This window comes from Serinus canaria, chromosome 2, assembly GCF_022539315.1.
Source record: "Serinus canaria isolate serCan28SL12 chromosome 2, serCan2020, whole genome shotgun sequence".
Lineage (NCBI taxonomy): Eukaryota > Metazoa > Chordata > Aves > Passeriformes > Fringillidae > Serinus > Serinus canaria.
Genome location: NC_066315.1, coordinates 112849796 through 112863548, shown reverse-complemented (window position 1 = coordinate 112863548; position 13753 = coordinate 112849796). Strand labels below are relative to the sequence as shown.

General features: G+C 39.0%; 1 protein-coding gene across 1 annotated transcript in view; it reads right to left on the bottom strand.

Moving 5' to 3' along the window:
* Positions 1 to 6628: 6628 nt before the first annotated feature.
* The window catches only part of LOC115484049 (lipoxygenase homology domain-containing protein 1-like), a 126439-nt gene continuing 119314 nt past the window's right edge, over positions 6629 to 13753 (bottom strand). The window contains exons 41-43 of the mRNA XM_030227673.2: positions 12261 to 12339; positions 9365 to 9440; positions 6629 to 6701 (exon numbers count right to left, since the gene is read on the bottom strand). Coding sequence (XP_030083533.2) covers positions 6629 to 6701; positions 9365 to 9440; positions 12261 to 12339 — 228 coding nt within the window. The remainder of the gene's footprint in view (positions 6702 to 9364; positions 9441 to 12260; positions 12340 to 13753) is intronic.

Genomic DNA, 13753 nt, shown 5'->3' with positions numbered 1-13753 from the left:
TTTTCCCCTAACATCTAATCTAAACCTGCCCTCTGTCAGTTTGAAGCCATTACCACTTGTCCTGTCACTACATGCCCTTGTAAAAAGTCCCTTTCCAGCTTTCCTGTAGTCCCATTCAGGTAGTGAAAGGTGCTATAAGGTTCCCCCAGAGCCTTCTTGTAGTTATGTCTTCAATAAAATGGTTTAGTGTACACTGTAGGTTACTTTAATTGAGTCTGTTTGACATATACAGGTCTAAAAGATGCCACAAACTTATAATGGAGGTTATAGTGTGATACAGGAGTGGCAGTAGGGGAACAACTGTGCTCCTAGAGCTCAAATCCTAACCTAAATTGCTTGGGCTGCAATTTAGGGTGGGGTAAGAGAGTAACTCAAAGGTGTCAGCTTTAAGAAGGAAAGAATAAAATGGAGAAGATCTAGGTCCAACACATTAAAAGGACAGAAGGTGGCTCTGAGCATTGCAGGAGATATTTAGGAACATAATTGCTGTCAGTCTCAGTGTACATTATCTTCAGAAGTCATGGGAGCCTGCTTAAGGCTACTCCACTGCTTGCCATTGGAAAAGATAACTGCTGGGGCCGAGTGTCCCTACATCCTCCCCTTCCTGCTCCATAGATGAGACAAATTTTCTGGTATATTTGCCCTGAACCACTTCACTAAAGGACAGAATTCGGATAGAACTAGGAGCTGACCTATCTTCCAGGAAGATTTCTGTTCACCCTGGTGGGCTCAGGCCTGTAAATCTGAAATGTGTTTAGTTTGCAAGATAATTTGTTAGAGGTGTTGGGACAGTTTTACACTTTCTTTCTTATATGTTTGCATCTCTCTCCTCCTCCCTCTCCTCTCCTCATCCTCTCCTCTCGCCTCGCCTTCCTCTCCTCCCTCCTCTCCTCTCCTCTCCTCTCCCTCCCCTCTCGCTCTCCTCTCCCTCTCCTCCTCTCCTCTCCTCCCTCCTCTCCTCTCCCTCCTCTCCTCTCCTCTCCTCTCCTCTCCTCTCCTCTCCTCTCCTCTCCTCTCCTCGTCTCGTCCTCATCCTCCTCTCCTCCCTTCCTCTCCTCTCCTCTCTCCTCTCCTCTCCCTCTCTCTCCTCTCCTCGTCCCTCCATCTCCTCTCCTCTCCTCTCCTCTCCTCTCCTCCCTCTCGCTGTTCTTTTTTCGCTCTTTTGTTGGTTGGTTAGGTTTGCTCTGTTTGGATTCAGCTACTGTTGCAGTTGAGAGGGAAATAATATTCTTTCACACTGATTTTCATATTAACAATAGCTGTCTGGCAAGAAAGGCAGTGCAATAGATGAACATTTAAACTTAAAAATTAAAAGCTGTTTGATACTTGATAAGAGGAATGTCTTCTGGTTTGTTTTCTCACTTCAAAGATAACAAATGAAAAGGATCCCAAATAATAATAATGATAATAACAACAGAACCAAATTTCCTCTCTGTTAGACTGGCATAACTTCTGTGGAGCTGTATCAAGGCCAGAAGTGTTTGTATACACACTGTGTACAAACCAGCATGCATTCAGCAAGGCAATGTTGTTACTAAACCTCAGAAATTATTAATTACAAAATATAATTGAAGGACAAAAATGAGATTGTAGACATAAATCCATATTTCATAAACCAAGTATGTTCGTTTCTCATGTAAAGTCAGTTTTTCTCTGAAAGAGATTTTATTCATGGCTTTCTTTTCTTCTCCTTTCTTTAAAGAAAACATTTTTACAGGTATCACTGCTTTTGCTTTGTTCTGAGTTGCAGATGTTTCCCTTTTTTGCCCCTTAGAATCTTGGTCTACTTTAGGAATACTTTTTGTGTATGTGTACATGTCCTTCCGTTGTTTCTCAGTAGACCATTATCAACTCAAACCTAAATGTCCAGGAAACATGCTTCCAATACTCTTATCTGTACTCTAAAGTATTTTTTAGTTCTTCACATCCTAACAATGATGTTTTTCCATCTCTTCTCTAGCTGTGCTGTACAGACTGCCCCTTCAAAGTACACTTGAACTTTTGCTTCTACAACTCTCCTTTTGCCATTAGGATATCATTATACTCTACAGGTCTAATCAATTCTTGCATGCATCCTTCAAAATGATTCCAAAATCTATTTTCTTTTGTTTGGCAGTACTTTTGTCAATTGCAGTTAATGCTTTAGGTTCTGCACTTTCTAGTTCAGACTAACAGAAGCATTAGAATAAGCTCTTTGTACCTGGATTTGACGCCCTCTGGAAGCATTCTGGCACAAAAGCCTGCCTTTCTTACTCTAGTCAGTCCTTTAGGGAGTGGTTCTGCATCAGGAAGGAGTTGTGCATAATCCTGCTGTTCTGGCAGGGCTTGCAATACTAAGCAGAGCTCCTGAGCAGCCCCTCTTAGAAAAAAAGGAAGTTCTTAGTCATAAGGGATTCCCTAGTGATCCTTCCTTCCTTCCTTCCCTTCCTTCCTTTCCTTCCTTCCTTCCTTCCTTCCTTCCTTCCTTCCTTCCGTGCCTTACCTTTCCTTCGCTATCCTTCCTTCCTTGCTTCCTCTTCCTTCCTGTCCTTCCTTCCTTCCCCCTTCCTTCCTCCTTCCTTCCTTCCTTCCGTCCTTCCTTCCTTCCTTCCTGTCCTTCCTTCCCTTCCGTTTCCTTCCTTCCTTCCTTCCTTCCTTCCTGTCCCTTCCTGCCTGCCTTCCTTTCTTCCTTCCTATCCTTCCTTCCTTCCTTCCACCGTTCCTTCCTTCCTGTCGTTCCTCCTTCCGGATTCCTGTGGTCCTTCGCTGTCCCTCCTTCCTTCTCTTCCTTTCACTTCCTTCCGTTCATTCCTTCCCCTTCCTTCCGTTGCCTTCTCCCTATCCGGTCCTATCCTTCCTTCCTTCCCTGCCTTCCTTCCTTCCGTTCCTCCTGTCCGCTTCGCATTCCTTCCTGTCCTCGTCGTTTTCCTTCCTGAAGCCGTCCTTCCTTCCTTCTCCTTCCTTCCTTGATCCTTCCTACGCTTCCGCCTAGTCATTCGCTGTCCTTCCCTTCCGTGCCTGTCCGTCACCTTCCTTCCGTTGCCTTCCTAATAGGTCTTCGCTCTGCGGTCTCCCTCCTTTCATTCGGTGTCCTCCTTGCCTTCCTATCACTCATCCTGCCCTTGGGGTTCACCGTTGCTTCCTGTCCTCCCTTCCTCCGTTCCTAGCACTTCCTTACTTCGGCTGTCCTTCCTAGTGATCCTCTGCTCGCAACTTCCTTCGCTGATGGCCTTCCGTAGCTGGTCCTTCTCTGCCATACTGCCTGGTCCTCGCCGTCCTGTTCCTGTCCTATCTTCTTCCTTGATCCGATGATCGCCTGGTTGCCTTGTCCCTATGCCGCTTCACGTTCCGATTCCCTGCTGTCGCTGGTTCCTTGCCTTTCCGTCCCTTCACTGGTCCTGCGTATGCCATCTCACTATGCGCCACGTGATACGCTATCCTCCTTCCTGGTCGCGTCCCGTTGCGCTCCATTCCGCCGACTATCCGTCCTGCCTGGCCTGGTCCTTCCTTCCTCTTCCTTCCAATGTAGCCCTTCCTTCCTGTCACTTTAACCTTCGCTTCCGATTGCCTTGGTCCTGCCTCTTCTCTTCACTCTTTGTCCTTCCGTATCCTTTCCGCTTCCTTACCGTCTTCCTTCCCGTTTTTATATTTGCAAAGACATCAAAGACATTTATAAATACTAACAAGGAAGGACTAGGTGACATTCATCCAAGATGTCTAAAGGAACTCAAAGGAGCACTTGGTACTTCCTTTTTTCTTACTCTCATACCATTTCCACAACTGACAAACTACAGGATGGATTGGTGCAATACAACAGCTCATATGTACTTAAGAGAAAGGAATCCTTTCTTACATATGATGAGTTTCAGACAAACAGTACTTGGAGTTGCTGGGAGAATATTAAATGGTCCAATGAGCCAGTCAGAACATGATTATATTTTTTTCAAACCCTTAACATCAGCAGCAAAAGAAACTGAGACACTTAAGGGCTTAAAAGGTCAGAAATGTATATCTATATCAACCTAATAATAGACATATAACAGCACACCAGGAAAGGTGGATGAGGAAAAAAGATGGAGTTAACTGGACTCTAATGGGCTTTTTCAGACTCAATTTTTAGAGTCTATGATATGGTCTACAGGATAAATATTTTCAGGCTTTGTCTACAGTGCATAATCAAATGTTTTATAAAAAAACTAGCAAAATCTTCTAGCCTGCCTTCTTTCACAGATCTTTAGTCAGGTTGCAACAGAGAGAGGCAGTAGAAGTCAAACCCTTCTCTCCACTACAGCCTTGCCTGCTCCAGCTGATTGAGTTACTTCACTGCTCCTTCCAAGACTCCTTTGTGTGTCAAATTCCTGGATAACTTGTTGACCCAGGCAGTCTCTTTTCCATGCTACATCTCTGTTCCTCATGGAAGCATCAGCAGTGTCAATATCTGCCCAGGCTCTCCATAGGCAGGGCAGGATGTTGGGAGGAAAAAAGCAGGGCAGCACCCTTGCTGTGTAGGAACAGGAGAGTGCACACAAGGAGGCACCTTTGTAATGCCCCTGTCTTTGGCCAGAATTTTTTCAAAAAGTCATTCCACTGGCAAGGGACAGAGATTAAGTGACTACTGTGCCAAAGACAGCACACATCATGTGGAAGAAGCACGTTTGGGATTTGGCACTGGTCACAAGCTAAATATGCTAACTGGCATGTCTTCCAAGCAAGACCTGAGCTTGTGGGGGTCATATGGTATTTCACATTTTCTCATCAAAGGGTAATGCCCTGGTATTGTAGGCTGGAAGAACCCATGATGCTCTTGAAAGGAAGCCCTATGCAGTGCTGGTCCTATTATTGAAAGGGTTTGAGAGTTGTGTACATGGCTCTGGATCCAGGAAGCAAATCCAAAACCTGATTTGGATGCTGTGTAGGTAGAGGAAATAATTTTCAAGTATGGAAGTCAGCTGTAGAAGAAGGGAATCCACTCTTAGTAAAGAAAAACAGATTAGGAAGGCATTATTTACACTTGATAAATCAGAAATGGCATCAAAGGGAGCTAGTATTACAAACTATTAATGAAACACATAATAATGAAACAAATCACATAATAGATCACAACGAAGTGATTCAGTGTAATGAATCCTGATACCAAGTAAGTGAACTGTGGGCTCTGGGGATACAATTTCAAATCCATTCCAGTGAGTGTGGTAGGAGTGTGAGCAGAAAAAAAAAAAAAAAAAAAAGAAGAGTTTGAGTGTTCCATTGCTCACGCTGACCACAACCACACCTTACAATAGTTGACCTTTTGATGACATAGGTAGATGAAAATTATATTTAAAAGTTATGTTACCTACCAAGGCCAAAAGAGGCATTTATTGTTTCTTCTTGTGTCAAGGTAACAACTGGGATCTCATCCGTTGCAGATGTCAGCCAACTGCCCTAATTTCACAGAATAGTGTGAGTAAATAAACATTAAACATTTTGAAAAAGACAACCAGACAATATTTTATCAACACAGATTACAAACTCATTTATTTCTTATAATTATAGAAAGCCCAATGCTGCTACAGAACACAGGAGCAATGTCATGAGGGTGGAACAAGTCTAAAATTCAGATCTTCAGAAAGATTTTAGATTTTGGAGGTACAAAAGGTGAAGTCTTTGATTAAGAGAGGAATGCTTTAACATATTTGTATTTTGATCACACTCAAGAAACTTCAGGTGCTGTGCAAGTCCTGATTACATTTCAGACTTGTCTGTATCATAAATCCTTCCTAAGTCAACTCTGGCAATATCAAAGCCTACCAAATCAAACATTAATTTGTGCATTTACAGCTAAATACATTTTTTTAGTATGATTGGCAAAAAATAATTGGGTGGTTTTTTTGTTTTTCTTTGCCATGAAGGCATTCACACATGTGGCACTGGAAAGCTGGTTTGATAGCTGAGGAGAGGCACTGCAAAAATCATCAAGCTGAGCAGGGAGCTGCCTAAGCCTGCCTAAGCTGTTGCAGTGTTACTGATAACAGCCTCTCATAAGAGACCCTTTGGATCTAAAGGTTCTCAGCTGAGGTTCTGGCTCAGCTACAAGATTTTACAATCAAATGTCAGAGAGAGGCTTACCCACACAGGGTGAACTTCTGAATGACAAGATCTTTATTACTCCCTGTTATGGTCTTAAGAGAAGCCATATATAGTAAGGCTGAAGGGTTTTGCAGTTTGCTTGGAAAATGATCTTGAAAAGATCTAAATTTTAATAAATTATGAAAGTGAAAAAAAAATCATCAAATGAATACATACTGACAGATTTGAAACAAGCTAAATTTAGCTCACCCACAAGTCATTACTGAAACACAAATATTTGAGTATGTTACTACATATGTAACTACATACTACAATTATGGTTGCTCAGTTCAAGTCCACAGAGCCATGTTACAGATTTAAGTTTCTGATATCTAAATTTCTGTCATGCAAAGTTTTTGAGCATCTATAATAGGATCAGAATTCTGTGTTCACATTAGACATATTTAATTTCCTGTGATGTTTTTAATACATTGTTTTGACTTTTCTTCACAATAATTACAATGCCTTCAGAATTATAAAAGACAAGTAAATCAAATCAGCATGGATTTGGAGAAGCATCACACTTGCAAAGAATCAGAAATCAAGCTGATTTATCCAGAGTTTGATAAAGCTGCACTATTGTGAGGCCATCATGTTCATCTTCAGAAAGCCACCTTAGGGAAAAAATATAAAAACCTGTCATGGACACAGCACATATAAAATTTAAGAAACAGACAATTTGTGAGAGCATGGTTCTGCACCTTTGATTTTCTAGGAGAGTTTTTACATTGCTTTGTAGAGAAGAAAAAACAACCTGAAGGAAATAGTGACTTTTAAACTTTTTGTTTTGGTATTCACATATGTGTAATTTTAAAGTGTAATTAACTTTATTAATATATTTATGAAATATACATTAATTTTATTTTTTTATCATATAGGTAACTAGTAAAATGATCTAAAGAATGACAATAAAATTAGGATAATTTAAAGTAGGGAAACATGTTCTGTGATAGCAAGTTATTGTCCTTGGAGTTAATTCTAGGAACTCTGTCTTTTCCATATCTCTTTGTTGGTTCACAAAATACTGAGTTGCATGATGGGCCCAATCCTAGCTCTGTAAGAGCCTATGGAGCTTTTACTGTTGATTATATGAGAAACAGGCCTAAGTCCAAAGTTTGGGTAGACTGATTCTAACTGGAGCCATGGATAAAGTAGTATTAATTTCCAAAGAGAGTTAAAAATCTTCTATACTTAGGAAAGTTTATGACAGTCTGCCTGATTTGATATCTACATGTGTGGGAGGGATTCCCAGACAATAAATACAGCATCATAGTAGCTCACATCTGAAGCTGCACCATTCAGCAGCTGGGAGATATGGCTGAACATAAACAGGTCCAGGCTGAAGCATAACTGATTTTGGCAGCTAAAACTTCATGTGGAAGTCACAGAGCCTAGGAAAGGTGTGATGTGTAAGCTAGACAACAGGCACTTAAATGAGTTAGCAAAGGATTCAGGTTTCTCAGTGATTAATATCTTTTAGAGATGCTATTTGTATTGGAGGAATCTTTTTTGTGTGAAAGAATGAACCCACTCCCCATTCACTCCATAGGCCATGAGATGAGGAGCTCCTTGAGGAGCTCCATGTCTCAGCTGGAACAGGACCAGGAACTTAGAGTTTCCTCTATGTGAGGAATCTCTGGGTCACTGAGTTTCCTGGGGTAAACCTCCTAATCTCTTCTACTAAATAACTTCCAGTTTGAGTAGGGTTTATATACTTCAAGGTAGGCACATAGCCCACCAAGGCCCCAGTTAAATGTTCTTGTCAGGTGCACGTAGAACCAATCTGTGCCACCCACTCACCCACATCAATGATGTGGTTCCACTTCTTGTGCCAGTCTCATATACCGTTGTACTTTTACTATAAGATTCTAAATAAAATTGAAAAAAACAAATATCTGGGGAAAAAAAAAGCTGCAGGCTATCTTCTGCATGAATCTTCCTCTGACTGGTGTAGTCTGAAAAGTCTTACAAGCAAAAGGGGTGAAGTGGCATCAAATCCTGAAAATCCTTTCATGGACTGTGTTGCACATCTGAGTGATATTGTGGTTTAAGGACTTTGCTTAATGCCCACTAACTTAGATTTAGGTATCTAGAAGATTAGACAGCATCCAAGCATGCCTTTGGAGGAAGTTGAAGCAAGGGAACTTTATTGTTTTTGGAAGAGGTTTAATGTTGTTGAGGTCAGTAACACCCTCACTCTCATGATTTAGACTGTAGAGACCCACTGAGTATCAAAGAACTTTAAAGGTTCCCTTTTTTTGGTACAGGTGCTGAGATTTGGCTTCCATTAATTGTCAAGTTTACAGAAACATTTAAGGAAAGGATAAAATTAAATATTCTTGGCTACCATTTCTGTTTTCAGATTACCAGGTAACATTCTCTTTCTAGATACAGGGAGCTTGTAAATTTTCACACTTCCGTATTCTCCAGATGCATTAAAAAGCTAATTTCTACTTGGAAGGACATGAATATGTTTGCATCAGTTATTTATTCTGAAATTCTTCAAGCTATGAATTATATATTGCAGTGAACAGTCACTCCAAATGTACCCTTTAATTTAATTCCTAATTTTTGAACCTGTTGTTTCAGTTTGGTGCAGACTGATGTGCACCCTCTTTTTGTACATCAGTCACCCTTTACCCAAACAATCCCAGTACCTAAATACATTTCTAAATTTAGATCATTACACTTCTACATTACTTTATATGAAGCTTTTTTTTATCTTTATCCTATTTGCTGAATGTGTCTTGGGCCCATATTAAGCAAACATTGAAACAGAAGGATTCTAATGTTTTAATGTTGCCCTTGCTCAATAAAATACACTACTTCTTCCATAAGTTTTGAATCTCTGCTTCCATGTTCCACTGTCTTCTCTTCTGATTCCCTTCCATGCCTGTTTGCTTATCCCTGATATATTTGCCAGAGCTATTTATGTGCTAATGCTTGTATAGGGGCTCACCAGACACCTTCTACCTCTTGAATTCAAAATATGTATGAATACTTTCTCTTGGCAAAGGCATTAAATTACGTTTCTCCCTCCTAAAATCACCCAGCTTTAACTGAGTGGAAAAATCCAGTGTCTTCCTCTAGCAGTTCTTCTGACAAGCGGGTTTCAAGTTGGCCAGGGGGTTCAAAAGTCATTGGGGATGGACTGATAAGAACACAACATTGTTAAAAAAAAAATTATTACTGTCTTAGAAAACCAGACAGAAGCAACTGAGAGACTTGTGAAAAAGGAAACAGCATGTACAGAGGGATGATGGACTCATCTACTGACCTGTTACAGTTGAAGCAATGCACTGAATTACTAGCTGCATCTGTGATTTCCACTTTTTCTAGAAACCAGCCACTTGCTGTAGAAGGGAAAAAAAGAAAAGAGCAAATTTAATATAAACAAAACACAAATACAACATAAGAAAGGTTTCTAATTTCATTTCCTGAACCCCAGGTGGTTCAGTACTTCCAAGTATATTCAACATCAATAATAAAACTGAAACACAGATGATTCAAATTACTACCAACTTCTCTCAGTTTTACAGGGAAGGTCTTTGATGTTTTTGACAGAAAATGTAATGGAAGATTTTTGTTACAACTTAACTTATTTTTCCAGATTGGATAGAACAGGCAGAAAGACAAATGAAACAGAGTGCATGGTAATATTCAATACACTCTTGAAAATCCATTTTGCCCTTTCAGGTACTTGGAAATGCACTCAAAATGCACCCCTAGTGGGCATTCTACTGCTCTTTTCTAATTAATATATTGATATGGATGTGAACCAAGTAGTGAAACTGAATGCTTCTCATATCCCTATTTTTCCAGCAGTCATGATTCAGAATAGCATTTGCATTTAGGCCAACACTCATAAGTATTTCAGCTTTAAGAAGATACTAAATATTCTGCTTTAATCCCCCTTTTGCTGTGTGAAGAAATACCTTCATTGTTGTGATATAGAATTTTATTTCATAGACTATCAAAATATTAATATTTTAAAACCAAAACTTTGTTTTATATATACAATGTCTGTGCTGATATTTTTAGTTGTCTTTGCCAATGCAAATACCTAATGAAAACATTTTTAAATTAATTAGGATCATTCTGCTAGTAGCTGACAACATTTTGGTACTCTTTACGTGTCCTAGAGATAAAGAGCTAGATCTTATCTAATTATTTTGGTTTTCAAATATTTGCATGAAGTACTAAGTGGGCAAAAACCAATAAAATATTTTCTATTCATAAAAGCTAAATTTTAATTGTACATGCTGAAAATGTAATATAAAAATATTTGCAAATTGTGTCAGTTTGGATAAAATGTAAAGGCATAGTAATGTTTCTTTTTATTCAGTGACATTTTCAAAAAATAGCTGGGTTAAGTAGGCCATGAAGGTGTCTAGGTATTCCACCTTCAATTGGCAAGATCCATTTATTGATATTGTGAAGTACTTTTGAAACTCTTTTAATGAAACCTTGTGAATGGTTTAATATATCCTAGACTCTACTTGGAATAGATGACCTTTCACGAAATCTCTAAATCAGAGTCAAGATCATCAGCAATAAAATTTTACAGCCTCTCAAATTTACACGACACTTTACAAAAGAATAGAAAGGCAAGTTTGCTCTCTTGAAAAGATTAAAATCTAATGCTTCATCCTTTATTGACAAAACTCCAACAGACCTCACTGAAATCTCCAGGTATGGAGAAATCTAGAGGTAGCTAGGATATATTAGCAAACAGATGAAAGATCCCAAAGAGGCACTGTAACATTTGAGGAAGCCTGTGGGGATAACAGCTGATGCGACAAAAGACACTTGGAGGTAATTTCAGAGAAATATTTAGAGGAAGGTTGTCATGTTTAAGATGAATCAACACACCCCAGCTGTGCTAGGAAGGCACTATTAGCAGCTATGTGATGTTGATCAGGACACAGAGAGGGAAAATAAAAATGTTGTTGATAGATCAGGACCCAGGAAATAAAAGTTCAATCTATTATTTCGCCTGCAGACTTCTGTGCAACTCTCAGTACTAAAAGTCTGCCATGGTGGAGTTCCCTTCCCAGATCAGATCTAAGCTGAACTGTGTGCATGCATAGCAGTTATCAAAAATAAGATGAAAGTCAGCAGGAAAATCTTGTTTATTATAGATATTTCAACAGGTTTGGTGCTTTTTCTGTTTTCAACACCATGAAATATACGACATGACTGGGTGGTTAGGAAAATAAAAAGCCTGTTCAACTTTCTCCAAATAGGAATTGCTATTTGTAGAATTTTTCTTGGTTCATCCTAGAAATGATAAACCCTTTGGCACTTTATTATGCCTCATGAACTTAGATTAATCAGATTTTATTAAACCTAAACCTATTTCTTTGAGATGGGTTAAGCAAACTTCACCTGACCGGAGTATCTTAATACAATCAGACCTTTTGGATTCAACTTAAATATTCCCTGTAAATTCAGTTTATGTGTTTGTATCTCTATATGTCTGTATATATCTTGATATCTACAAAACCCTACGGGTTTTTAGCACTATTAAATGTAAGCTCAAAAGATTATATGCCCTGTTTTATTTTTTTGTAAAATTCAGAGTCTAGAGGTTACTGTTCACAGAAACATTTTCCATTATCATGTGTGGTTATGTTCCATAGCCACATCCTAACTTAACACCAGAGGAGGACCTGGTGCACATTGGTGTTCTCAGACTTTCACAAGAGGAGATCTATGGTTGTGAGAGAGAGCTACAGCATGCTTTAACCAGAGTGCCCAAACTTGCCCAAATCATGGAAAGTTTAGCCTGCAGTTTGAAAATTCAATCGTGTCTTGAATTGATTGAATTCAAAACAATCAATTGTCTTATTGACAATTGATTGTCTTATTGTCCACAAGACAATCATTGTCTTATTTAAGACATCTAGTAAGGGGTTTAGCTGAGCAATGCTTGAAAGATAAAACTATCTGAGGTTTATTTTAACTAGACCACTGTTAGAAAAAGAATCGTGGTACAGTCAAGGGAAATGTGATAGAGGGGGTGAAAACAAGGGCAGTAAAGCTGACCTCATTTGCACACAGGTTTGTATTAGCTAGCTGTAGCAGTAGTGTGACTTCAAGCACCTTTCTAAATGTCAGGCAGATCCTTAAGCAGAAGATGTTTGCAAGGCTACTGAACACAGAATACTTACCAAATCCTTTCCCATCGTGGCCAATTTCAATTGAACATAGGCTGCCTAAATTTTTTGTCTTAATCTTGAAGGTATCAACCTTTAATAATAAAATACAGTTATTAAAAATATGTTACTAATGTTTGGAAGCTTACATATTTGTTCAGGTCAGTTCTGAGACCAATTCAAGTGTAATAGTTGAAGTTCAGAATAAGTGAACAACTAACGTGGCTTATTTTCCCTACTGATGATGTGTGGCATACATCCTCTCCTCTTAAGCCTCAGTTTCAACAAAAGATTCACTTTTCAGCTTATAGTATGACAATCCCTGCCTCTTTCTTGACTTCCATCTACTGTGAAAACATTTTTGGTTTCATGAATTCCCAACTGCTATAGTCTTCTAAAATATATGAAATTAGTATATGATACATAAACAAAAATTCAGGAATATAAAAGTAAAAGTCTTTTACTACATTAGCCATTATTCCTCTCAAATATTGTATACTTTAATATAAAATATTAAGTTATTTCATATTGCAGATTTTTAAAAATAAGTTGTTTTTTCCTAAGACCTTTGACATCACTGGCTACCCATTGACTTAGCTGGATTGCTAATGGGATTTCTGCAAAACTACTGTTCTTTTTTGAAGGGCAATGACACCTCCTGTGTACCACCCTGTGTACCATCCCATGTATTTTCCTTTGCAAAAGGAAATACTACTCAAGACACTTTTTTACTTGCTCCTTGTTCCTCTAGGTAGCCAGATTTATTATTCTCCTCAGTATGGAAGACAATTCATGGGTAAATATCTTTATCTCACAGATAACCTGGCTGAAGAAACTTAGACTAATTCCAGGTAAAAAGATGATTCATATTGCTGGAGATAATGAGGTAGATCTCTTAAGGCATATATTTTCACTGGAGTTCTAATTATTTAGTCATTTTCTTTCAATAACTCCACAAGAGAAAAGTTACAGAGAATATATATATTTCTTTTTTACTTGAGGGTAACAATCATTATACTCCATTGTACAAGTGGTGACCAGACAGAGCAATTTCTTTGCCAGAAAAATATGTTTATTAAATTAGGAGAACATCCAGCCAAGGCACTAGGACATCATGCAGAGAATCTGCATTCTTATGCAAATATCTTTATGTGAACTGAGGGTCTCTGAATAACAGCCTAAAGCAGGATGGATCTCAGAATCAGGCTGATGTGTATGGTTCCATTTCACCTGGTTCTAAGCTCATACATCCAGGGGTTGCTCCCAGCACCAGTTTCCATGGCAAAGTAAAATGATGGGATGTAAGAGACTGATGTGTTCTCATGCAGGATATTCAAGGTGTGTGCAAGAGCACAGGGTAGTGCACACACATGCACAGGCCACTCATGCTGTGCATTTCAGAATGAGGAAACAGAGCTGGGCACGGAAGGGGAGGCAGTGTGAAGATGTATTTGGGACTAACAGGCAGAACAGCAGCAGAGACAGCTAGATACAACAGAAATAAAATG